Here is a 27,158-nt window from a genome sequence, read left to right on the forward strand (position 1 = left end):
CCGCTTTGTTTTTTAATGTAATAAATAAAATAACACAAGCGCCAATCACCACACAACCCAGGGCGCTTACTAGTTGCTTTGTTAATTAAAATAATAAACAAAATAACACAAGCGTCAATCCCCACGCAACCCGGGGCGCTTACTGGCCGCTTTGTTTTTTAATGTAATAAATAAAATAACACAAGCGCCAATCACCACACAATCCGGGGCACTTACTGGCTGCTTTGTTTATTAATTAAATAAATAAAATAACACAAGCACCGATTACCACACAACCCGGGGCGCTTACTGGCCGCTTTGTTTTTTAATGTAATAAATAAAATAACACAAGCGCCAATCACCACACAACCCAGGGCGCTTACTAGTTGCTTTGTTAATTAAAATAACAAACAAAATAACACAAGCGTCAATCCCCACGCTACCCGGGGCGCTTACTGGCCGCTTTGTTTTTTAATGTAATAAATAAACTAACACAAGCGCCAATCACCACACAACCCGGGGCACTTACTGGCTGCTTTGTTTATTAATTAAATAAATAAAATAACACAAGCACTGATCACCACACAATCCGGGGCACTTACTGGCTGCTTTGTTTATTAATTAAATAAATAAAATAACACAAGCGCCAATCACCACACAACCCGGGGCGCTTACTGGCCGCTTTGTGTTTTAATTAAAAAAAATAAAATAACATTTTGGAATGTTATTTCTTATTTTATTTATTTAATTAATAAACAAAGCGGCCAGTAAGCGCCCCGGGTTGTGTGGTGATTGGCGCTTGTGTTATTTTATTTATTCAATTAATAAACAAAGCGGCCAGTAAGCGCCCCGGGTTGCGTGGGGATTGACGCTTGTGTTATTTTATTTATTATTTTAATTAACAAAGCAACTAGTAAGTGCTCCGGGTTGTGTGGGGATTAGCGCTTGTGTTATTTTATTTATTGTTTTAATTAACAAAGCAACCAGTAAGCGCTCCGGGTTGTGTGGTGATCGGTACTTGTGTTATTTTATTTTTTTTAATGAAAACATAAAGCGGCCAGTAAGCACCCCGGGTTGCGTGGGGATTGACGCTTGTGTTATTTTATTTATTATTTTAATTAACAAAGCAACTAGTAAGTGCTCCGGGTTGTGTGGGGATTGGCGCTTGTGTTATTTTATTTATTATTTTAATTAACAAAGCAACCAGTAAGCGCTCCGGGTTGTGTGGTGATCGGTACTTGTGTTATTTTATTTTTTTTAATTAAAACACAAAGCGGCCAGTAATCGCCCCGGGTTGTGTGGGGATTGGCGCTTGTGTTATTTTATTTATTATTTTAATAAACAAAGCGGCCAGTAAGCGCCCCAGGTTGTGTGGTGATTGGCGCTTGTGTTATTTTATTTATTACATTAAAAAACAAAGCGGCCAGTAAGCGCCCCGGGTTGCGTGGGGATTGACGCTTGTGTTATTTTATTTATTATTTTAATTAACAAAGCAACTTGTAAGTGCTCCGGGTTGTGTGGTGATCGGTGCTTGTGTTATTTTATTTATTATTTTAATTAACAAAGCAACTAGTAAGTGCTCCGGGTTGTGTGGGGATTGGTGCTTGCGTTATTGTTTATTGTATATTATTAATCATTAAAGCTTGTGATACTGCTTTTAGGCGCGTTGGGTTATTGGGTTAAATAGCTTAGGATTAATTTATCAAGTTATGGTGTATGAAATGTTGTCGAGTTATCTGGGGTTTTGCGTCTTGCTCCATATAGCCAATTTGAATTTCCCGCAAGTTTGGCAGTCACTTTTGAGAGCGCTCATGCAAGGTGCTACCAACTTAAACCTTGCATCCTCGGAAAAAATATTTTGTCTCCGAACGCTGCTCAAAACTTAATGCGTGTTCTCAACATAGAGGTATAAGAATAGAGGGGAAAAGCGCTATACTAACCCATTAGCGGCAGCGACAGCATAACTAAGTGTAACGGGGCATCTGTCCTTGTTGCCAAAGCCACGTTATTGGCTACTTCTTCGTTCTGGATCCTACAGTTGATTCAATCTCATGTATGAACTCGACCAATAATACAACTGCCAGACAAAGACAGATGCCCCGTTACGTAGCGAATTCTGCTGTCGCATATCACGTCCCCTTTTCTCCTCTATTCTTATACCTCTATGGTTCTCAAGTATAATGAATTCATTCTTTATCAAGATTAATTAACTATTCTGACGGTATATGTAATAGGTAGGTCAATTGAAAGTGTATTTTGAATAGCCCTGTCACATTGTTGACAAAGTAACTGACTTGCCAGTTTTTATTCCTCACAAATTTTGTCATGTTTACACTAGTATACACACTCAATAGGGACGGAATGTTGCAAAATAAGAAAGCTGTCTCAGTATGCTTGCATTTTTCACTTAATCCAATCTTGCAAGAACATGTCATGGGTAAAATTTGACCACTCTCATGACTTCCTCCAACAATTTTTAGAGGCTCCTTTTTAATACCAGCTGTTTTTAAACGAAATCTCACGATATTAATATAAGCCTTTTTTGTTTACTAATAAGTATAATGTGTATTTTAAAAAATTAACTACAACGTCTTTATTGAGTGTATACTAGGGTGAGCATTACAAAATTTGTGAGGAATAAAAACTGGCAAGTCAGTTACTTTGTCAGCAATGTTACAGTGCTATTCAAGATACGCTTTTAATTAACCTATCGATTACCATCAAAATAGTTCATTAATCTTGATAAAGAATAAATTCATTACATTTGGGAGCACTGATTGAGTTTTGAGTCTGCAATCTGCATGTGACTGTGACAGACTGTCTGTCAAAAAGCCTTATCTCGTTGCTTCTGAACTCACCAATAGATGGCGCGACCGCTATGTTGCCGATCCCAATTCGAGCAGATGGCGTCATGGCGGAGATAGAGCGAAACAAGCCCTTATTTGAGATCATTAAAATTTACTATAATTTTTTTTTTCGATTTTTAAAATTAAGGCTTTGGCGATCGTTCGAAAAATGTTTTGAAGGAAGATATATCCTTTAGGACAGTTCCTTTTATTACTAGGGATGGTACGTTTTAAATTACCATATATTTATAGGGTATGTATATAACTCGAGACCAAAAAGAGAGATCACTCAAATACTTTAGATATTTACGAATCATAACGGTTTTTTATTTTTTGTTAATGTTGAGGCGAAAATTTTTTTTTCTTATACACTTGCTCTTAGTCTAGTATACATATACATGCTCTAGAGAAACCGGAATCGTGTCCTGATAACGATTTGATCAAGTGGTGGGGAGAACTTTCGTTGATGGAAATGAAATCCTCTGTGTACCGCTACCGCTTCTTTTTTCTAAAGAAGTGTGATCACAGATTAAATAGATAAGAAACCATAACAATCTACAGAATCAGATCACGAGCACAATTAAGCGAGTACTGTTAATTTCACCCTTGGTCATCTCACGTGTTGCTCATCTTACTGACAAACATTTTTTACCGTTTTTTTTTATTTAGCAAATTTTCTGTAGTCACTAATTAGATTTAAAAGAGATGTACGACGGCGAAGTTCTTATTGTCTCTTCTTGTAGAACGCCCATAGGTAAGCATTTGCACACATTTAACTCAATTTTGTGTGTCTCTTCACATTTACCACATGCATGTGTTATGTTTTCATGCTGTAATTTTTATTGTATGTATGTACGTATATATTGTTTCTTCATCATAAATGAAGTACTGCATGCCATTTATCCTGAATTCATACAAGCATTACAATTTATTGTATCACGCTTTTTATTCTCAATATTCTATATTAACCTTATGCCTAGTTCTTCTAGAGGGTGTACACATCAACTCATACTTTTTATCTAATATAAAGTTTCTGTCAAAATTTTTACTCTAAAATCCATAACTATGAACCCAAAAAGATTCATTCTATAATATCATGAGCTTAGTAACTCAATTCTTTTGCATCAATATTCCAGACAGTTATCAAAACTAAAAGTTCATTTCTTTAAAAGTATGTACATAATACAGTAATAAGATTCAACCTATACCTAACGCGGGGTCCTTTTGTATCCTGTATCCTTAATCTCTACCTTCTTTTATTCCTTTTTCCGTAATTACTACCCTCTTTTTCACCAAGCATGCAAATCTTTCATATGGGCTCCTTACACAGTTCCCCTCTGACGACTCGGTCATCCATCCTACTGGGTACTATTTACAGGGTACAGTGATTGTCTTAAGCACACCCTAGCTATTATCAAGTTTAATGGAAAGATATTTGCCAATGAACCATCTAACTCGCTGTACCGACTTTTTTATAACTAACAGTGACTTTGACCCGATGAGCTGGTCAGGTGTTGGCTGTCCTTCGGAGAGGATGCCCCTGGAAGTCCAGACATCAACAGAAAAAATCCACTATTCGCTTTTAATAATCGGATAAGTGGTGTTACGGCATCCTGGGTACTCATCCAATTAAAAAAGCCCGAGAATAAATTCTTGATAATTTTCGATGGGATTTGAACCCACGACCCCCGCCCCTCCGAGCTCCTCTGGCTAGGAGATTTACAGTACGCTAACCACTAAGCTATCAAAGCCCTTTTGGAAGTTAGTTTTGATTTGACTTCGAATTTCTAGTTGAATTACTCTTATTATGTTTATTTTTTTTCATTAATTTGATGTACGTCAGTTGTTCAGATGAATAGAGAATACTTTCTTCTTTGGTGATTAACCCTATAATTGCTGTTTGAAAAACCATTGAACATTCAGTTACTGAAATCAGTTAAAAAAATTATGTATATATCTATATATTTTTACATTAAAGTGTATTTGAACTCGTAAGAGGTATCAACACTAACTTTATTAAATCAAATTATTGATATAAAAAACTAAATGTGTATTTACATAATATATTACAATATCTACAGTCTAAGTGGGCTTACAGAGTTTCCACATTAAAATTTTCCGGAAATTTATAACCGTTGTAATCTTAGAATGCTAGCAGAAGGTTTGGCGGTTATATCAAAAATTCTAATTTTTGTATTTATACTTGCACTTGGCATTGGTTAAGGGAATTATGTATAAAATGATACGAGCTTCAATATTTCGTTTTGCGATTTTGGATTCAATATTATGAGGTGGGTACAAGCTGTCGTTTACCATATGTATATGGTAAATTTATAAATATATATACATGTAAGAGTATACCCAAAATTTTGATTAGTTCATGTCCCTAAAAATATTTTTCTCTAAGTATACAACGCGTTTTTATTTGAAAATTCTCAAACATTTATTTTTTAGGTTCATTCTGTGGCTTGTTATCATCTGTAAAAGCATCAGATTTGGGAAGCATTGTTATTAAAGAAAGCTTATCAAGAGCTAGTTTAAAATCTACTGATGTATCCGAGGTTATATTGGGACAGGTAAATGCTTTCATAGCTATTTTTTTTTTTTTTTTCCCTAATAATTTTAGTATCTCTTTGTGGTCAGGCATTGACAGCAGCTCAAGGCCAAAATCCAGCAAGGCAGGCTGCCATCAAAGCTGGTCTTCCTGTAACTGTGCCAGCTTATTTAGTAAATATGCTGTGTGGATCTGGCCTCAAGTAAGTCAGAAATGTATTTATAAGGATTTTTCATATTTACCATCATGTCTACCAAATCAAGAAGCAATAGTAAAAAGGCATAGAGTATTTGAACATTATGGGAGTAGACAATATAGAAATTGTTCACTATAAATTTTAAAAGTTAATCCCGTATACACTTTGTAAGTATTATTATATTTGAGTTGTAAGTATATTTTAAGACATTTCTTTCAAGTGCTATAAAGAGTTACTACAAAATCATTCCAAAAAGTAAGTATGATACACTAAAGTCTTTAAGGGTGACCAAGTGTACTAGACAGCCACGTATGATGGCTTTATAGGGTGATAAGGAGCAGGTTTGCCTGCTGATTTTGATGGCAAACGTTCAAATTACATACTTGCAGACAAACATTCACATTTATTAGAATAAGATTTCTTTCTGGGTGGGAATTGAGCAGTGTTGGCGAAGAGGATCTTCGTACACCCCCACCACTATCGGAACTTTCCGTTGGAAAAGTTCCGAAGCCATTCAGAGCAGAGCTACATCTGGAGTGTTGGAGAAGACTTTTTTCTCCTGGAATTCCCGTATACTAAGGCATGATCGGTCATTTAACAACAGGGCTCCTAAATCTTTTAAATTAATAACACAAGCACGTATCTACCAATGACCCAGGGCGCTTACTGGCCACTCTATTAAGGTAGGACCTCCGCCTAAATCTGGGGTACAAGACTTATGTAATTAAATAGATGAAGACCCGCTAAATCTAATTGTACCTTCAGTTATGCCCGATGACGGACAAAATCTCGAGATATTAAAGAAAGTTCGAATGTTTTATACAGACGCGTACAAAAAAACGAGAAAAAAGTGACGTAATCACATATTACGAATAAAAAACAAAAATCTGAGTAAAGTGAGTATATGGAACTTGTAGAGACAATCCTCTTCTTTCGGATCGTGTTGAGCACAATATGGGTTGACGGCCAATTTTTGATCGATCAAACGAACTTACCATGTTAGTGATGTTCGATCGTAATTATATTAAAGAGACTCGTTCGAAGACATACCAAATGCATTTTCCTTTCTTCCTTGCTATATATCACGGTTTTTAGAGTTAGTACTTAATTTTTTCACTAGAGGCCCCAGTGCCATGCACTGATGGGTCGCTTGTGGCATACGTCATTTCTTTTAGAGGTAATTAAATTTTTTTTTTTTTTTTTTTTTTTTTTTTAATTTGCCCAATTCTTTAGGTTGTGGGTAATGATCTTCCATCATACTTATGGGTGGGATTGGCATGTCTTCGAACGAGTCTCTTTAATATAATTACGATCGAACATCACTTACATGGTAAGTTCGTTTGATCGATCAATTATATTTCATTCGTCTCGTTCGAAGACATACCAAATGCAGATGTTTAGAGGCAAGGTAACTTTAAACTATGATGAGAAATATATGTCTATATTGATAATTTATTTGTTACATTTGACAAAATATATAATTCTTATCCAACTAAGAGATCAGTATTGACTGTGAAAAGTTTTGATTGCTTGTTGCAATAGGCTTATTATAGAATTTTGCAAAAGTTGTTGAGTCTTTCGTCCAGCCTGCAGTTTTCCTAATAATAGATAAATCTAATCCTTTTTGATATGCTGCTGATGTCGCTGCATGCCTCGTAGAATAACCTGAGAATATTGTGGTATCGATGCCACTTCTTTTCAAGACTTTTTTGACCCATCTTCCTAGCGTTTGGGAAACTACCGCTTTATGAGGCTTTTTTGTTGCAATAAATAAGCTTGTGTTATCCTTCCTCAGAGGACCTGATATCCTCATGTATTCTTGAATTGTTGTATAGGCACAGACATTTAAATTATTCCTGAATTCTGGAATTACCAGCATGGGCTGAAACCTATTTGGGCCCGACGTTTTTACTAGATCTGGGATTTTTATCTCTATTCTCCCTTCTCTAGAAACTATATTCTCTAATTTAATACTTGCGAATGTTTGCAACCTGTGAGCTGTGCTCAACGCTAGGAGTGTAATAGTTTTTTCCGAGAGTTCTTGAAGGGTTAATTTCTGTAAGGGATACATCGACTTAAGGTAATTAATTACCACTGAGACGTCCCATGTTGTATCGTACCTTGGTCGAGAAGGCTTTAGCCTGAATGCTCCCTTTAAAAAACGTTTGACCATCTGATCTTCGCCAATCCCATTGGTTGATATCAGTGCCACTGCACTGCGGATGTTGTTTAGAGTACCATAAGAAGCTCCTTTGTTGAGATTCTGAGACAAAAATTTTAGGAAATTGCTTCTTGATGGGGTGTAGAATTCCTCTGAGTTCCCTTTGCAGAAAATCCACCAGGTTTTGAGAGCTGAGGTATACTGTTTCTCGGTGCTCTTGGCCAGTGATGCTTGGATAACGTTCAATGCCTCGCTTGGTACCTCTTTTCTTGTGAAGGCCTCCCGCATACAAGCCCTGCCATTAAAGTCAGGTGTTGCGTCTGAGGGTGAATTTTTTGCCTACAATCAGATAATAATAACCTGTCATGAGGATCAAAACTTAAAGGTTCTGTTATCAGTAGTTCTAAAAAGAGTGGGTACCATGGTTGGCCTGTCCATTTCGGAACTACTATTATGCCTCTCGCCTGTTCTCTTTTTATCTTGTTTAAACATTTTAGGATTAGACTAAATGGCGGGAAGGCATACAATTTTATGTTTGCCCAATTAATGGTAAATGCGTCCACCTGAATAGCCCCAGGATCCTGTCTCCATGAGAGGTATCTGGCGCATTTCTTGTTTTGGTTGTTCGCAAACAAGTCTACTTCTGGTTCCCCAAAAGTGTCACAGATTTTTTGAAAGCATATAGGGTTTAATTGCCATTCTGCATCGTCGTTTTTTAAACGAGATAGATAGTCCGCTTTAACATTTTCTTTGGATGGGATGTATGACGCGACAATGAAAATTCCTCTCATTTCAGCCCAGTGCCAAATCTGCTTAGCCAAGCTATGATGTGACATGTATCTCACTCCCCCCATCCTATTGATATAAGCTATAGCGGTAGTATTATCTACTCTTAGTAGAATTTCGCAATTTCTCAGATGTGTTGTGAGTGATTCTAATGCGTATTTGACTGCAAGTAACTCCTTGTAGTTAATCTGTAATGGTTTCTGCTCGTCGTTCCAAAATCCGAATGTTTCGTTCGTCCCGTCTGTCGCGCCCCATCCGGTGTCCGAAGCGTCGGTATGTAACTCTACGGCAAAATTATTGGTTTTTATTGATTTGCGCGTGTCTGGTAAGACTCTAAGCCACCAGTCCACATCCGAGTTTATTGAACTTGGAACAATCATTTCGGCATCCCAATTACTTTTGTTTAATGCGAAGATTTTCTCTCTTTCGAGGGATCTAGTGTGAATGAGCCCGTATTCTACAGCTGGGCAAGCTGCTATTAATTTCCCAATAAGTTTCGCGAAGTATCTAATCCGGACAACGTTCTTGTTTGATAGTGCCCTTAAGCTCTTTAAAAGGCTCTGTCTTTTCTCCTTCGTTAATTCAATTGTATACTGATTCGAGTCTATAATCATGCCGAGAAATTTACAGCGTGTACTTGGAAATAGTACACTCTTCCTTTCACTAATAATAAAACCAAGGTCTTTAAGTAAGGTTACTGTTGTGTCTATATTCCCTAGACATTCCTCATAACTGTCCGCAATAATGAGTATATCATCAATAAAAATGACTGATCTGAGACCCTTTGATCTTAAAATATTCATTACAACTTTAAGGAGCTTGGTATACACGTATGGACTGACATTCAAACCAAACGGTAGACAAGTAAATTCATAGACTGTGTTACAAAATTCGAATCGAAGATATTTTCGACTCTCCGTATGGACAGGGATTAGAAAATACGCATCCTCCAGATCAATTGTGGCCATGTAAGAACCTGGGAAAACTAATTTCTCAGCTGACCTGAGGTCTTCTATCTTGAAATGTTGTGTGTTAATAAATTTATTCAATTTTTTTAAATCTAGGATAAACCTAAAGGACCTGTCCGGTTTGGATGTTAGAAAATAATTAGAAATGAATTGATTTCTTTTGGGTCTGCATGGTACTACTGCCCCTTTTTGAATTAGCAATGAAATTGCTTGTCTTGTGTTTTCTGTCTCTTGATAAGAATTGAATTTCTTTACAGGCGCGAAGTCCTGAGTGACTTGGTCGCTAAAGTGAATCTTATAGCCTGTCACACAGTTTACCGCGAAACGATTCTTTGTTCTTTGTTATTTTCTCCCACTGTTCCGCGTATTGAGCTAACCTTCCTGCGATCCTACGTACCGTTAATTCTGTTCGTATTGATTCCTCTGATTCGGCGGGTAGGTGTAAAACGGGCGTTGTGTTGATTGACCTCGTGTCTGGCCTCGTTTCCCTCCTCTTGTCCGGATCCCTCCTCTGTATGGGTTGGTCGGGAAAGTGCGGTCCAGGGTGAGGCCTGCTTGGTGCGTAGGTTGCCTGGTATTCCTGCGCGGGCCTGAAGAGTTTGAAGGCTGCCTCGCGTTCTTTGATCCGGAGGTGTTCTTTAGGGTTACGTTAAATAGGTTGCTGCAACTCTTTGATTCTTTTACTTTTTCTACCAAGTTATCTCCAAACAAATACTTTCCTGGTTTTTGAGCTTTCAAAACCTCCCTGATATGTTTTGGGATGTTGGTTAGGAGAAAACCAGCCCTCGAGCGATTTTGCGAGTGCATCAAGTCAGCAGTGAGAGTGCCTGCATCCACTAGCAGTTTGAATACTGCTTTGCGATCCAGATTCTCTTTTTGTTTTATTATCATGTCTGTGGCCAGGCCTATTGCTGAGAGGGCTGTACTAGCCAGCTGTTGTCTGTGCTTCATGTAAGCATCTCTTGTTTTGGCCTCCTTTGATACAGTTGCTAAGAACTCGGGATTAACGAGTGGTGCTTGCATGTGAGTCAGAGCGCCGTATTTTTCCAGTAACTCAGCTCGATCGGTTCGTTTCAGACCGACATCGTACCAGTGCTTTCAGCGGTTATGCACTGAGGAGTGTAGGTTAGTTTCCCGGTTTTTCGTTGAAGTAGGATCAATACCTAAAATTTCTGCCAGTTCCTTCTCTAATGGTGGTTCTGGATTAGGGTTGGCATCGTCTTGCTGAGTGCTCTGTTTGCCACCTGAAAAGAGGTGAGGCATGGTTATGTACCCAGAAAAGAGCCCCTGTTATATCTGAATGCATAAATGTGTCTGCATATATATGTCTAAATAAGGTTAATGTACCTTCATGCCTGCTATGCCGTCATGCTTGCCCAGTGCATTGGCGATGAGGCTGCAACATAGTAGGGTGCTTGTTTTGTGATTTCATTTTAAAATCACATGGTTCGTTTCACGTCGTGAAAAGGTCAGCGAGCGTGATTCGGTAGGGGTCAACTTGCCCTTCAAACCGTGGAGCGGCACGTCGTGATATACAGCGAGCATGCGCTAAGTCACATTATGCCCCCTTTTAGTCATCTGATCCGAAGCACTGTGAAGGTAAATCTGCACATGTGTTGCGGTCTCTGACCCGGAGCTATTACGGTCGTTTTCTTTTTGTTCCTATCTAGCTATACCTGTCTTTTCCGGGCTCCTGTCTTCCTCTGACGATGCTGACGGGTACTCTGGTTCAGACAGCTCGTCCTCACTGATGTCGTCATCGCTCGGACGATCCTCCTCCGACTCCGCATCCGGGGGAACCCCACCAGCAGTATCAGTGCCCGATGCATCCGCCTCTTCCTCCAGACGCCGTCTCTTAGGTTGGCGATGCATGTTGGATTTCTAAGGGGTTTGAAATTCAAGGTCTAAGACACGTGTTGACTCTGTAGCACGAAAAAAAGGAATGACGTATGCCACAAGCGACCCATCAGTGCAGGGCACTGGGGCCTCTAGTGAAAAAATTAAGTACTAACTCTAAAAACCGTGATATATAGCAAGGAAGAAAGGAAAATGCATTTGGTATGTCTTCGAACGAGACGAATGAAATATAACTCGAGATATTTAACAAAAACGAACGTTAATACTGGTTTTGTGATTACGAGAGGAAGTCGGAAAAGCCGCCATATTGGTATATGTTAGCGCGCGGTTTTTTAATAGCGAGTAGTAACGAAAATGCTTGTGGTGTCAATTTTTTTTTGTTTTTTGTGCGCGAAACATAAAATATCGGTTAATGAATAATAAATATGAATGAATATTAGTACAAAATTTATAATAAATAATGAATATCAGTAATAAATTAACACTATACTTAAAATTTATTTGATAAAATTTTTTTTGTACAATCTCATGAGCACAGCTTTTAATCACATTAATGTTTGTTAAATTATAATGAATGAGTAAATGTTACAAACTAGTAATTACATTTTTTATTGTATTATTTATAATATTAACAACATCAAGGGAAGACGTTACTCGTACTTTACGATTAATGCTCGTTGATAGTAAAATTTTGATTCCACATTGTATATCCTTATTATAGGCATCGATGAGAATTTGACGTAATGAGTGCCTGGATAGTTTGTTTGCAGAATCTTTTTGATGTTTATTCATTATTTCAAAAATACTTTACTGACACAAATAACGATCAGTAAAATTACTACTCAAAAATAACTACTCTGTCACATTAGCAGACGTACGTGTTTACGCACTGATGCGGGTACACACGTCGTCTGCATTATCGACACTGCTGCCGAAGTCAAACTCGAACTCCCGCAGTAATTTGACTAGTACGGTACTCGGAGGTCCTACCTTAAATAATTAATTATTAACTGATACTACAAGCGCCTAGCCCCTAATGAGCCGGGGCGCTTACTGGCCACTCTAATAAATAATAAACTGTTGAATAATAACAAAATCGCCTATCACCCGATGACCAGAGGCGCTTATTTGCCTCTTTAATAAATTATTAAATCTTAAATAATAACGCAAGCGACTATCACCCGATAACTTGGGGCGCTTACTGGCCACCTTAATAATTAATAAAAATTGAATAAATAAATTAAAGAAAAAACAGGTTTTTTTATTCTAAAACTACCGTATGGGAAACTTTTTTTTCTATTACATAAAGTGATAAAATGAATACTGTATAAATATATTTCTTACAATACCGTTGTCGTAATTTACTATCTGAGGTTTTTAGTAAAAAATGACGAAAAAAAAAAAAAAATACATGTCCCAATTTGTTTTTAGTTATAATAGTAACAGTTCCGGTCTAAAACCGTTGAGATTAAGAACCATTTCTTCACTTGGGATAAAATGTTTACTTCTACCTTCTCTTACGGCTTGCCTAGCTAATAACAGTCTACTAACCATTCTTACCATTGTACAATTTTTTTTCTTGGTTTGAATATAAGCTTATTGACTAGAAGGCCAGTAAGCGCCCTGGGTCATCGGGTGATAGTCGCTTGCGTTATTATTTATTAGAGTGGCCAGTGAGTGCACCGTGTCGTCGGGTGATAGTCTTCTGCATTATCATTTAAGATTTAATTATTTATTAGAGTGGCCAGTAAGTGCCTTGGCTCATCAGGTGCCAAGCGCTCGTGTTATTACTTACTAATTTATTATGTAACAAAGTGGCCAGCAAGCGCCTTGGCTCATTGGGTGGTAGGCGCTTGTGTTATTTATTAATAATTTATTATTCAATAGAGTGGCCAGTAACTGTCCTGGGTTATCGGGTGATAGGTGCTTGTAGTATCAGTTAATAATTAATTATTGAATAGAGTGTCCAGTAAGTGCCCTGGTTCATTAGGTGATAGCCGCTCGTGATATAAATTAATAATTTATTACGTAATAGAGTGGCTAATAAGCACTTCGAGTGATCAGGTGAGAGGTGCTTGTGTTATTATTATCAGTATGGCCAGTAAGCGTCTCGGCTCATTGGGTGCTAGGCGCTTGTGTCATCAGTTAATAATTAATTATATAATAGAGAGGCCTGTAAGCGCCCTGGGTCATTGGTTGATATGTGCTTGTGTTGATAATTTAAAATATTTGAGAGCCCTGTTGTTAAATGACCGAGCATGCCTCAGTATACAGGAATTCTAGGAGAAATAAGTTTTTCCCCTATACTCCTGCTGTAGCTTTGCTCTGATTGGCTTCGGAACTTTTCCAACAGAAAGTGCCGACAGTGGTAGGGGTACGCGAAGATCCTCTTCGCTTTTTCAATAGTGCAGTGTATATTCGCTGTGAGAATGAAGACCAGCAGCGCTCCAGCGGATTTTTTCCAAGACCTAAACGTGTCGTGAGCAGATTGTTATGCCGTGATACATACGTACTCGGTGACATAAATTTCCATTGCAATTAATTGAAAGCTCGTGGTACTCTGCACTTATAATATATAAAAGTTTGTATAATAAGTTATCCATAAAAAAAATTTTGACCTATCACAGTGCTGTGTATCACCAGCAAATATGAAGGGCCGTGATGCGGATGATACAAAAAGGTTACGGGCATATACATACGTATATACGTGTGTGTCTCTCTGTGTGTGGTTGTCGACTGCAGCCGCTATAACGGTGACGACTGTACACAGAGTACACTTTGCTTTTTGTAACTAAAGCAAAGACATACTAGAGTTACTGTCAGCCAATTATTAAATTTTTCATGAATAACTTATTGTACTAACTTTCATATATTAAAAGTGTAGATTGCCACAAGCTTTCAATTAGTTGCAATAAATATTTACGTCGCCAAGTCCGTATGTATCACGGCACAACAGTTGGCTCCCAATCATAGAGATAATATAATAGAGGAAGGGAGCAAGCCGTGACCGCATACAGATGCTAGACAGAGAAAGGAGATTGTGTTGGTCTTGCATCTCTCTTTGCTCTTATCCTGATTGGCTATTTTGAATGCCCTCTTCTGCCTCTAATGCAATGTATATACCCACAGTTCTACTATAATTACTACTATATACACTGTCAAGCAGAAGCCAATCAATGCAGAGAGCAGAGAGAGATGCAAGACCAAAACAGTCATCTTCCTCTGTCTACTGACCGTACGCTTCCACTTACAGAAGAATATACAGTTCGCTTCCTCTATTATAGTATCTCTATGCTCCCGATACGTTCAGGTCTTGGGAAAAATCCGACGGAGCGCTGCTGGTCTTCATCCTCACAGAGAATAGGGGCCATCAACCGTGTCCCGTGTCCCGTGCCCCGTACATTAGACATGGGTATACAATGGCTTCTGGTGGAAACCTGTGTCGTGCACGGAACGCGGGTATACAATGACTACCTACTGCCGAATACCTGAGTATTGTGTACCGTGTTCACACGGGCACGGTACTCAAAGGGTGTTTTCCACAATCATCACCAGCAAGTAATTTTGGGTTGTGCTCTACGTTACCGTTAGGTTGGTAAGTCAACTACCTTAAAATTACTGGCCCTCTGTTCCGTAATCTGGCCAGTAAAAACAGCAGACGACAATTATCAGCAAAACAACTACAGAATCTTCACGTTTTTTTCATAGAGATATATGCTAGTAAAGTATGAAGTTGAAGTATGTCTATTGGCTTTCGTAATAGATACGTATCGCCAGATACAAGGTATAAAATGATGTTTACGTTACATACAGGTTGTACATGGTATAAGACTAGTGGCCCCCATCCCCTCTTGGCTTCGCCCGAGACGCAGTGAATGAAACACCGTAGTGTGTTGACATCTAATCTAAAACGTTTTCACTTGAAAATTTTTCATCTTATTCTTGACACTTTTCAGAACAAAACATCGTCTTATTAAAAATATTTATGTTTGAAGTCCATGCAGTTGAATTGCTATTACCATTGCCAATTACCAGAGCAACAAAGTCCTGAAGCTTTACCTCTCCCTTTTTCTTTCCACAGAGTAAGAATACATGTTATCCTATCTATTTAAAAATCTTGGAAAATGTAAGTGATTACTGTCAGGGTTATAATAGAAAGCTGATCTCTCACTTAATCTCTTACTTCTATTGCAGGTAGCTTATTTTTGCAAAACTTTGAGCTTATTTATTACTTTTGTTATTAACTTTTTCAAGATAAAAACTATACCAAAACTATCAAGGAAGTGTCAAGAATCAGTATGCAAAATTTCAGCCAGATCGGTTGAGTAGTTTTCGCGGTTAGCTATTACAACGGTTTTAACGACTTTTTGCTTTATGTATTTGTAAGATTGAGGGTTTTTTTCACACCATATACGCTCAGGAATGATCAAAATTTTATGAGATATAAAAATTTCATGAGAGGTGTTATCACTCAACATCGATTATGTGCTGATGTGCGTGTTATACGTTACTAAAGCCTACAATGCACTTTTCCTTATAAAAGTAACACTATAATATCGATTGCGGGAGCGGCTCAGTCGACGTAAAGTAACATTGAAAACAATAACCACTCATCCTTTAGCGGTCAAAAGTTAAAACTCCCTTTCAGAGCTATTTTGCAGTTAGTTTTTATAAGTAACATAAAAAGTTTATATCAAATTCAGCGTTAATTTTAATAGCCTATGACATATTAAAAGTTGTAACTAAACTTCTGTCAAAATTTGGGATCGATCGGTTCAGTAGTTTGTGAGATTTTTGCAAACATACAAACAAACGCTGTCTCTTTATGTAATAGTGAGACCAGGCATATAAAAATATATTTTTACGTTTTATTTGCGCGTGATTTTCTTTTATTTTTATTTTTTTTCTAAAATTGTAAAATTACGTTCGTTATTGAGCAATTTGAATTTTGGAGTCATGGACATTTCTCCCAAACGACAAAACTCCCACCAATGAGGGACCAGCATTTCAAATTGCTCCCAGCATTTAGAAGTAGGTTCAGGTTCCCGCACAAAGTTGAAACAGAGTGAGCTTGTTGATAATGTAGATGTCATTGTTAATCCTAAGTCGGTACCGTAGATTGAATTATAAATATCCTAAGTACCCGCTGGATGTCTGACAAACTTTCTTGGACTTAAGGGGACCAACTGAATAAACTTATTTTCTACAAATTTCATTAAATGTATAAAAATCTCTGATAGTATGACTTCGTCTACATAACTTAGTAATAAATTTTAACTACATAATAACATTCTTGCTTAACCGAATACTGTTTTAGTTTCTTATTAAGTGATTTATTTTGCTTGCTATGTTCCTGCAAATATTTTGTACAGGTCAGAGGTGATTTAAACATTTTTACGCCTAAATCCAATGCACAATAACCCAAATACAATGTGAATCAAGCGTTGTAAATAAGTCGAATAACAGATGTAGCAAACATTTTTTTAGAATTATCTTCGGTTGATTACAATAATAAGGAAAATATTCGTGCAAATCATCATAATGTTTTTATGTAATGTTATAAAATTATTCAAATATCGTAAGAATTAAAAACACAACAAATCAAACAAACTCTATTATCGACTGCCATGCATCACATTTCATTGTCACTGTTATATTGCAATTCTGACATTACAGTTACACTTTATTACAACTGAAACTAATACTTAAAAATATTTCTACTATTCTGTATAGTAATTTCAATCATAAATGCTTTGTAACACAAACTTTTAACATTATTAATCAGTCTATTTTATTTAATATTTATGAAAAAAAATTGTTTTATTTTACTTGAGTATGAAAAAATTAAATATTAACATACACAGTATAATACTAAATACTAAAGTACTAAATACTTAATACTAAAATACTAAAGAAAACTAGTTTGCGACGAAAAAAACAGTACAGGAAGACTAGTTTCGGTTATTACAAAGTTAATTTTTTTTTGGCTCTCATTCTTCACTTGAATGGATGATGATTTTGTAATTAAGTTTTTTTAATACACTATTTTAATCACAAGTATTATCAAGCACTACCCATTTTTAACGTACCGCGAATATATGGTTAAAATACAACATATTTACTGATACTATGAAATAAATGTTTAAATATTTGGCCTACAATTCCATTATGGCTGTATAATTTTTTCAAACATTGTAAGCTTTGGCATTGTACATCACTAATACATATTTAAGTTATTTAGCTTTGATTACTTACGTTTACTTTTAAAAAACTATAATTTTATGAATTAATTTTTGGAACTTTAAAATTAAGACGAGGTAAAATTAGTGCCGCTAATTTTTCCTACGACCCTGCGACGCCTCCTTGCTCTGCTCAAATTCAGGCATGCTCAGTTGTCTTTGTCTAATTATTTCATGTAATTGTTGTTTTGGGGGCCCGTGCGAGCCGGACGTGACAACGAAGACGCCAAGCCGGATTGGTGGCAACGACAGTGGCTGCAGCGGAAGAAGTAGACAAAGGCGCGAAAAGTCAGCGTAGTGCATCGGAAGTCAGAGAAAGGGCCGTCCCGAAAGCTTGGGAGAGGAGGCAGTCTTGCTCGAGCCTTGCAGCGTAGCAGTCGAAGCGAGAGCGTGTCGCGAGTTCTTTTTTTTTGCATTCTTGGAGAGAGTAGAGAGCGCGTTCGATATCGTTGAGTTGAGAGACAGAGAGTACGAAAGCGTTGGAGAATCGAGGTGCGAGAGTTAGAACGTGGGGAAGAGCGTGAGTCGAGGACAAAGGCCAGGGTCAGCATCGAGAGGAGTCAGCTAGGGGAGGTCGAGCGAGCCAGCTAAGGAAGTTGAGGGAGGGAGCCGGACGGTGGACGTGGGCTGACCTGTGAGAGAGAGAGAGTAGAGATCCATCCAAAGGCCGAAGGTCGAGGAGCCACTCTAGAGGCCGTGACAACGTCGGGACGAGGTAGGGTGTTTTGGGTATTTGGGAGCAGGTGAGAAATAGGGGACTGAGTGTGCCAGGGCCGGAACCGGTCGAGAGTCGTGCAGGAGAGTGAGAGTGAGTAGAGCTGGGGGCTTGAGGAGCTGGTCAGAGTAACGTGTATGCGTGATTGAGGTGCATGCCCGGGAGTGTCGCCTTTTTTTTCGCACGTTTCGAGAGAGAGAGAGAGAGTGGTATAGAGGAAAAGAGAGAGAAAAGGTGTTAGGGAAGGGCGAGCTGTGGAGGGCAGGGACCTGGTGTATGCGTGGAGAGCCGGGACGCGAGGGCGGTGAGAGAGTGTGGCCGAGAGAGAGGAAGAGTGGGCCGGAGAGTAGAGAGAGTAGCAGTGAAGGGGCTAAAGGTATGGGGCCTTTCGATATAGGACGCGGGTATCAATCCGACGAATAAGGTGTACGTGCTCGCTCGATCGCGGTCGACGTCGGCGCCGTGGCCGCTGAATCGCCGACACCATCGATTTGTGTGCGTTATGTAAATGGTGTTATAGAATATGGTGCCTTAGTCAAACTCAAAATCCTGTGTTAATATTTTCTTATTATATTTTCCCCTTTCCTCCTGGAGCCGGGGAGCTCGGCGCGAACCTCCCTGTTGGTAAGTGACAGAGATAAAGTGAGAAGGAGAGAAAAGAAACTTAGTCGACTGTTTCCGGGCCGTGGAGCTCCTCTACGGAAAACAGTACGTTACACTTTTTATAAATACTGAAAGTCTTTTCTTACATTATTTTGCACATGAATACCCTACTACTTGCATCACAAAGCTTTTCCGTACTTTATTTTTAGATATTTAAATATATTTTCTATGTAAACTATCACTGAATTCTAAGATGAATATCTTTACATTATTTTTTTCACCATTAGCCAATTTCATACAGCAACTATAATATAAAACAAAAAAGTAATCAAATATTTGAGGTGAATTTGCATTAGGTAGTGTGATTTCCGTAAATTTGCAGCTACGAACAGAAACTGTAACTGAAGGTATTAGCTACGATAAAACTATATAACTGCCCAAAAAGTTGCTATAGAAGCGTGATATTATAGCTCTCCACTGCAGGTATTCTTTGAGAAATAAGCACATCAAACCTAAATGTATAAACAATTTTTTCTCTTTGGTAGTCTTACTACAGCAATCGGCATTAGACTACCAGAACATTACTATCAGTAATAAACAAATTTTTTTTTTTACAGTTCGCTCTCTTTTTTTAGCTTCAATCACTGTTTATTTTTATAGCAGTGTTTACATCTTTATACAGTTGTTTCACAAAGTAATACGTATAATTTTAGCTTGATACTCCCATAATCTTAGCTTACTTGTACAACTAATAATTATTGACTGAAATTGCTGTTGAACACGTTTGAAAACTTAATATCTTATGTAATATATGTAACACTATGAGTAAACATAATCATTATCTTTCTTCTGTTTTCTACACCTTTTACCAGTTGTTACGTTTGTCATGTCGACTAATTTTCTTTTCATTTTTCGACCCTTTTTCAGTTTCCTTGTCTGAGCTCTTACAATTTCCTCGCTTTTCTGCACGACTATCTCACTTATGGTGACTATCTCCTCATTTCCTTCGTTTCTACAAATGTTTAGATCGTTAGATGAACTTTTTAATATGTTTCTTTCCTGCAAATAAGAATTTATTGAAATATTATATACACATAATATGTAATTATTACAAAATTTATAGAAAATGTTTGAAAAGATAATCAATTTTGGTGGTCTCTACTAGTATCTTATTTTCTGTCAAACTGCAAGTATCACAAGCCATTGACCACCATGTAATGTGTAATTTTGAGCTTCTTACGAAAACGTTATAGAGTTATACTTTTCAATAAAATTGGAATAGCATATTCCAGGCCTAAGCAGGAACAGTACAAAAAATCTCAAATCGTCCATGTATTATGCTTAAAAAGGTGAAGCAGCGAACAATGATCGGACGATCAGAGATTCCTTGACTTTGCCGTAGTTCGCAGACGATTTTCCAGGCCATTGTCATGAAAAATATTCATGTAAGACTATACATACGTGTACCTGTACACACATGTAAAACAAAAGACAAAATATAACAAAAGGAACAGGTATACATAAACTTTTATGCCGTTAATATATTATACTAAATATAATTTTAACAAGCTCGAGGATATATAGGATCACAAAGAGTAACGTTATAGCCAAAAATGGTTTGGAACTAAGTTATAGGTTGCTTCAAGAATATTTATGAGGGTTGACAATATTGCAATTTTTTCATATTCATCTTCAAGGTTTGAAAATAGCCATGTTTGCATTTTTTTGAACATTAAAAGATAACTATCTCTACAGCTGATAACTGTTGCAGAAGACAGAAATAAAAATTGCAGAGACTTCTTTTTACGCAATTATCCAATAATCCATAACATTGAAAAAAAATTTTTGAGGTACACTACGAACGATATTTGTAACTAGTTAAAAAAAACATGTGCAACCATTTTCTTACACTTCTCTGATGTGGTATTATGCAGAACTGTTTTACAGATAACCATTTTGCATAAGAATATACAAGAAAAATAATATGAATAATTTTTCCAATCGATACAATGAAACAACCCGTATTAAAATCGATCAGCTTACGTGCTCCACAGGTTCTTCGGTAGTGGGATGTTTGGGATTATGCTCAGTAAGCGTTTCGACAAAATCATCACCACTATTAGAATCATAATTAAAATCTTTGTAGTCCATATCCTCATTTTCCATGTCAGAGTCACAGTATTCCTCTTCCTCGTCTCTCTCACTTGCCTCGAAAACGGCATCATCTGCAAAAAAATGTGTCTAGTTTTAAAACTAGTTCTTAGTTTAGAGTTATACGTACCAACTTTTAACAATAACTAAAATCTATACATTTAGGAAAATTCATAACGCTTTCATTTATGTACAAAAAAAAATAAAATTTTACACGATAAAAAATTAGAAATAGGTACTTAATATCAAAAATAACTTGCGTTTAAACATAATAAGTTGTTGAGCTAAGACTACACAAGTACATACACTCTAAAAAAATACATGTGTGAAAGTAATACGTGGGTGAAACATTTAGATAATAATAAGTATTTTTGACGTACTTCGTACAATTTGTTCGATTAGCTTGTCATCATCGAAACCTGCCAAATGATTTATGAACATCTCCACTGTCCATGGTGGATTTGATCGAAGCTGCACCCATGCCTTAGCAATAGTTTCATCACGTGATCGTTGTGTAGGTTTTTTACCCACAGTAATTTTGATTTTTGTTTTGGCACGTTGAAGATCCAAACAAGCTTTCTCCTTCATTTCTGTCACACATACTGTAAAGTATAAAAAAACATTACATTAGTACATGCATAAGACCGTAATTAACAGTTACTATACAGTCCCTACAACATGCACTCTTTGTGTACAAGTCTCTAAAAATTTAATACTAAAAGTTTGTATCGCTTTTACTGTATATATCTATCAATTACCAATGTATTTTCACTGAATTACCTTAAGATATAGGTAAAGTTTAGCAGAACTCTTACTGGCCCAAAAAAAATTTTCCCTACTTTAGGCCTTTTTTTTAAATTTGAACGTTTACTACGCCCTCAGTAGGAATAATAGCGCTCGTACCTAGTGCGCAGCCAACCACGGCGAGCACAAGAAGTCCCTCCGGTTCTGCTTCGCAGGTCCTTTGGGCCAAGTGCTCACCCTGGCAACATGTACCACCTGGTACGAAAACTACCAATGACTATTTTGACGTCAGGAAAGGCCCCAAAGAAAAAAAGCAACACTGACAAAAACAGATTTTTTGTGTCGTAAACATAAATTAATTAATCAAATAATAGTATGATATGGTAAAAATTGGCGTTCAAAAAAGTAAAAACTTTGCATTACTATAACAAAGTTAGCCCGAGGTTTTTCTCGCAGCTCACAAAAAACCATAATTTTTGTTCTTATTTTAAAAAATTCTTATCTATAGTTAAAATTAATATTAAGGGCTATTACTTTAGGGTATCGTAACTCTACTGTTTCTCAACACACAAACAAAATATTATTACGTACATACTAACGTTTCATGTCATATGTGCTATGATTTCGTTAGGTTTTGTAAAACGATGCAAAGCTTGCATGGCTGTTGAATAACGTAAGAGCCTCCACAAAAGTGTCAATACAAATGTAGATGTTTAACACACTTACAGTAAGGTATACTCACTTAAAAATTTGAAAACACTGGGATTAGTCCCTAAAATTTCATTCAACACACGATGCAGGCTCTCCAAAAAGTTGTTTGTCCGATCTATCATTTCATGCACTGAAAATACTTCAGGCTTGATTTTTACCATCCATTCATTTTCGAAAAAAAACGTAATGAATTTTATCCATTTTTTTTTGGTTCGCTCGTCCTCTGGAAAAGATTCCTCCACTAATTTGGAAATAAGTTCCAAACCACTTCTGATGTCTTTTGGAGGTAAAAGGGGTAACGTTAGAAGCTTTTTCAGAATCTCATGACCTTTTGGATTTACGACTTTGTTGTTGACTCGTAAAAAAAGTCCATAATCTTTAGACTTAGCTTTTCGAACTATACTCTGTTTTAAAAAAAATGTTTTTTTAAGTATGTGAGATTCCATTCACATAAAGATGTATGTGTTGACGCATTAATTTTAAATTATAATGATAACAATATTAACAATAATTATTAATGATGTTTTTTATAGTCATAATCATTATATCTAATTTATAGTTATAATTATTATATACTATCTAAACATTTATTATTAACATTGACAATGTTTCGTCTCAATATAGTTTTGGTCTCTAATATACGTAAAAAGTTTTACAATCCTATTAAAATATTTCCTTTAACGCCTGCCCATCACAAAATGATACGATTTTTCTTAAGCCCCTTTGCCGTAGCTGCTAGCATAAGTAAGTAGAAGCTTTTAATGATCTACTTGCAACAAGTCAGTGGTGCTTAGGTTGACAATTATCGATAGTTTTAAAAACCGGTCTAAAAAGAGGGGAGAATATATTCTCATTCTATTCCTGCCCATCCTTTATTCACTATATGCTAACTAGATAGTCTGATAGAATCAGCTTAAGTATCGATGTCCGGAAAATTCTGACTAGCTTGAAATAAAATAGAGTAATAGTTTCAATGAATTAATTAATTTTTTAATGCATGATAATTTGGATTCAATGGGGTTCATTTTATTCGTATTGAAATTGTGCATACAGCTTCACACGCAAAAAATCTGTTTTGGTCACTTTTGCCGTTTTTTTGGGGGGGCCTTAGCTGACTGTTTTAGATGTTAAATTACGTGTCAACGTTTTACCTTGCATTAAAACTACGACCTTATTTTTAGAGCTAGTCAGAATTGTTGAGATCAGAAAACTTATCCGATCATACTAGGATTATTATTTTGCTCCCAACTACATATCAGAGTACATTATACCTAATTGAGTGACACTACTGTTATTACTACTATTTATAAGGTATACTTACTTGACATATGTGAAAGTAACAACCTTTGACCTTGACACTTGGGAAAGACTCGCGCAACGATCTGATTAATGCTTTTTCGTAGTCCACCATTGCCCGCAGAGGCGCGAAATCCGGTGCAACTTCTTTTAGGGCTCTCCATAAGGATTTGTAAGCTTTACTTGTACGCCTGCTCATAATAACCCATGCGCACGGGACTACCTATTACATTATTTCATCAAATTATTATATTGAAATAGGTACTATGTGAACGGGAGATTGCTTAAGTTTTTACAATTTCCAGTTACCGCGATTTGCACTTGCAAAATATTACTAAAATGGGTTTCATTTATCGACATCTACTCAATATAAATTTCTATTACAACTGTTTTGTAGTTATCTCATTGAAAAATTAAAGTAATTAAATATTTGATGTTATTTTTAAGAGTAACAAGATTTACTTGAAATTTTTGAAATAGTAAAGCTTTAATTAATAGACATGCTGATTATTCACTGTTCAGAAAAAACATTTCGTATTGAAATTGGTAACAAGCATACGAAATACTAAATGACACTGGTTTACTGACGAAGAAGTGCTATTTAACTATAAAATAGACGCCAGTCACAATTGTAGTAGTGTGTGCATGTACTATCTAAATATTTTGTATTCTTATTAACATAAAAACATAGAACAAATGTATCAAATGTATTCCAGGAATATATGCATTACCAAATCATATTTTTTAGACATAATTGACAACAGTTGATGTACACCCTTGATATTCGGCCTACAACGGAAAGTTCCATCTATATAAATATCGTTGCCATCCTTAAATTCTGACAGCAACTTCTCGTCGAATAAAAGTAAGTGATCACACTTGGATGATGATGAGATCAATTTTGCTGATATTGACATTTGGTTCTCTTTGTTTTTATGAGTCAGAATTTCCGGATAACTCTCAAGATGTTCAGCAAATGCTTTAATTGAGCTATACTTTTTTCGAACGCCGCTTCTGTTCTTACAACTTTTTGCTCTTTACATTGTTCTTTGCATTGTAGGATATGATGCCTCAACAGCAATTTCTTTGTTTCTGTAATCACTGTAGGAAAATTTTACCAATAATTAATGTAATCACATGTATCATTTTATGTGGCATAGACTTTTTTTTATATTGAGGAAGCTAGAATATTTTTGAAAAATACCCTGACTTGCAAGTGAGGCACGACCAAAGTAGCAGATGTCAGAAGTGAAAGCGTAGTCTAAACTAAGTAATCTAATTATAAAAAAAATTTGTCAGTTCATTATCGTACCTCAAGAAGTATTACCTTAATGAAAATTAATAATAAAACAATAACATACTACTCAACGATTTTTGAGACATTTTTATGTTACTTCGTTGCAAACGTTGCTAAGACGACACTGGAGACAAAATGCTCAGCATAAAAAAGTGTATTTGTTCAAAATATATAACTTTTTTATTTGACACACTATCCGGAAATGGCATAAAAAACTGTCCATCGATAAAACAGATTTTTTGACTATTTAAAATAATTTTTATTATTAGATTTATAAAATAGAACCACAGGTAATATCGTTTTTTTACATAACAGTTGTATTGAGATTATTTGCATAACTTATTTATTAAACAGTAGAGTTTATTTCTGTAAAGAGAAAACAATGTTATAATTTCGGCTACTTATTGTACTAATTTCTATTATAGATCTTCTGATTTGTATAATAAAAAAAATGTGTAATACAAAAAAATTAGTTATTTATCAAGACTTACAACTTCGTCTTTGAATGAGAACCTGTCAATTGTATAAGAAAAAAGTTCCCATACAAAATTTAGTTATTTCATCTTTGATCTTACAGTTAGTCGAGAACTTGGATCAAATACATTCATATACACACATATCGATACATAAAACATGATACTTACTCAGACTAACTTCATATTGAGTTCAAAATTTATTTTACATCGAAAATACACAATTAATAAATAGTTACACTTTTTGCTTTGATAAAAATATACGGCTCTCCTATACATTGGTCACGCCTAAAATAAAGAAGTTTATAATAGATAACGTAGTTATGTTTGTGAATTTCTTGAAAATCCATGCAGACAAATTAATATTGGTAAAAATTGTTCTACAATACATATTTGAATTTTCCATTTAAACGTTCACTCAGACTTACTGAAGGGATATGTCATCAAATATCTTCCGAGTGGAGGTTGAAGCACAATTTTTGCTCGACTCACTTTTTAATTTTTCTCGCATTTATCGTTTACCTAATGACTCATGAGACCCTTTCAGGCATGTATGGTTTTCATAAACTTCTACAGTCAGTGGATTTAATGTTCGATCAATGCGAAGTTTACCCCCGCAGCCACGTTTGATACACGAATACCTGTAAAATGTTACAGATAACTCATTACAATCAGTAAACTCATTACAATCACTTGCGAAAGAAATATACTGTTACCACATGTGTTTTTTACGTATAAAGCTCATTAGAGGAAGAAGTATCATAAAACCAGTGGTCAGTAGGTGCTTGGGTACCCAAACAAAAAGTTATACTTCAATGACAGACAACATATAAAGGGAAATACCTTCTATGTAACGATGTTTTATGTAACCCACTGCGATGTATCTGTGATAGTGCAGTTACCGTTTCAATGAGGGTATTCGAAAATTGGAAATGGTTTTTATATAACTTTATAAAGTTCCTATACACGAAGTAAATACAGTATGTCATTTCTATTTAGAATAAAAATTTTCTTTAACAACGGAAGTAACTTTGTGTCTAAAAATACATGTATTCTTAACAGTTGAAAAATAAAAGTGAAACTAAATGAAAAACGATTTCTTTTTTCAATTTATTTGAAACGAATATTTCACACCCATGTACATATAAATAATATGTATACAAGTATAAAATATTTGTATATACGAATAAAATAAATAACATGTATACATGTATAACAGTATAAAATATATGTACACACGTATGAAATATACGTATATACGTATATTTTTTACGTATGATGTGTACCAAAAAATTTATGTATAATTATACGTGTAATTATACGTGTATTTTATACGTATAAATTATACGTGTAGAATATACCCATACACTTTCAGTTGGGGCTAGTGTGTGGGAGATTGCTGGCTCGATTCCTAAGGAAATTATCATCTTTTTAGTTTTTTTTTCTTAGTTGTGGTATAATAAATAAAAGTTGAATTAAAAAGAAACTTTAGTTTGTTTGTGTACACACTGTGACCATTAAATTTTTACATTTTGGTGTGATATAGGGTGGTGAGGTCGGCGGGGCACGAAGTGAAGCACAG

The 27,158-nt window shown here is 36.0% G+C and overlaps 1 protein-coding gene across 1 annotated transcript in view; it reads left to right on the top strand.

The window, feature by feature from the left end:
- The first annotated feature begins 2,929 nt into the window (after positions 1 to 2,929).
- The window catches only part of Acat2 (Acetyl-CoA acetyltransferase 2), a 157,172-nt gene continuing 132,943 nt past the window's right edge, over positions 2,930 to 27,158 (top strand). The window contains exons 1-3 of the mRNA XM_014357606.2: positions 2,930 to 3,579; positions 5,280 to 5,401; positions 5,469 to 5,581. Of these exons, the coding sequence (XP_014213092.1) occupies positions 3,531 to 3,579; positions 5,280 to 5,401; positions 5,469 to 5,581 (284 nt within the window). The 5' untranslated portion in view covers positions 2,930 to 3,530. The remainder of the gene's footprint in view (positions 3,580 to 5,279; positions 5,402 to 5,468; positions 5,582 to 27,158) is intronic.

The sequence above is a fragment of the Copidosoma floridanum genome, unplaced genomic scaffold (assembly GCF_036245765.1).
Source record: "Copidosoma floridanum isolate Cflo_tuat_1 unplaced genomic scaffold, Cflo_Japanese_pri ptg000004l, whole genome shotgun sequence".
Taxonomy (NCBI): Eukaryota; Metazoa; Arthropoda; class Insecta; order Hymenoptera; family Encyrtidae; genus Copidosoma; species Copidosoma floridanum.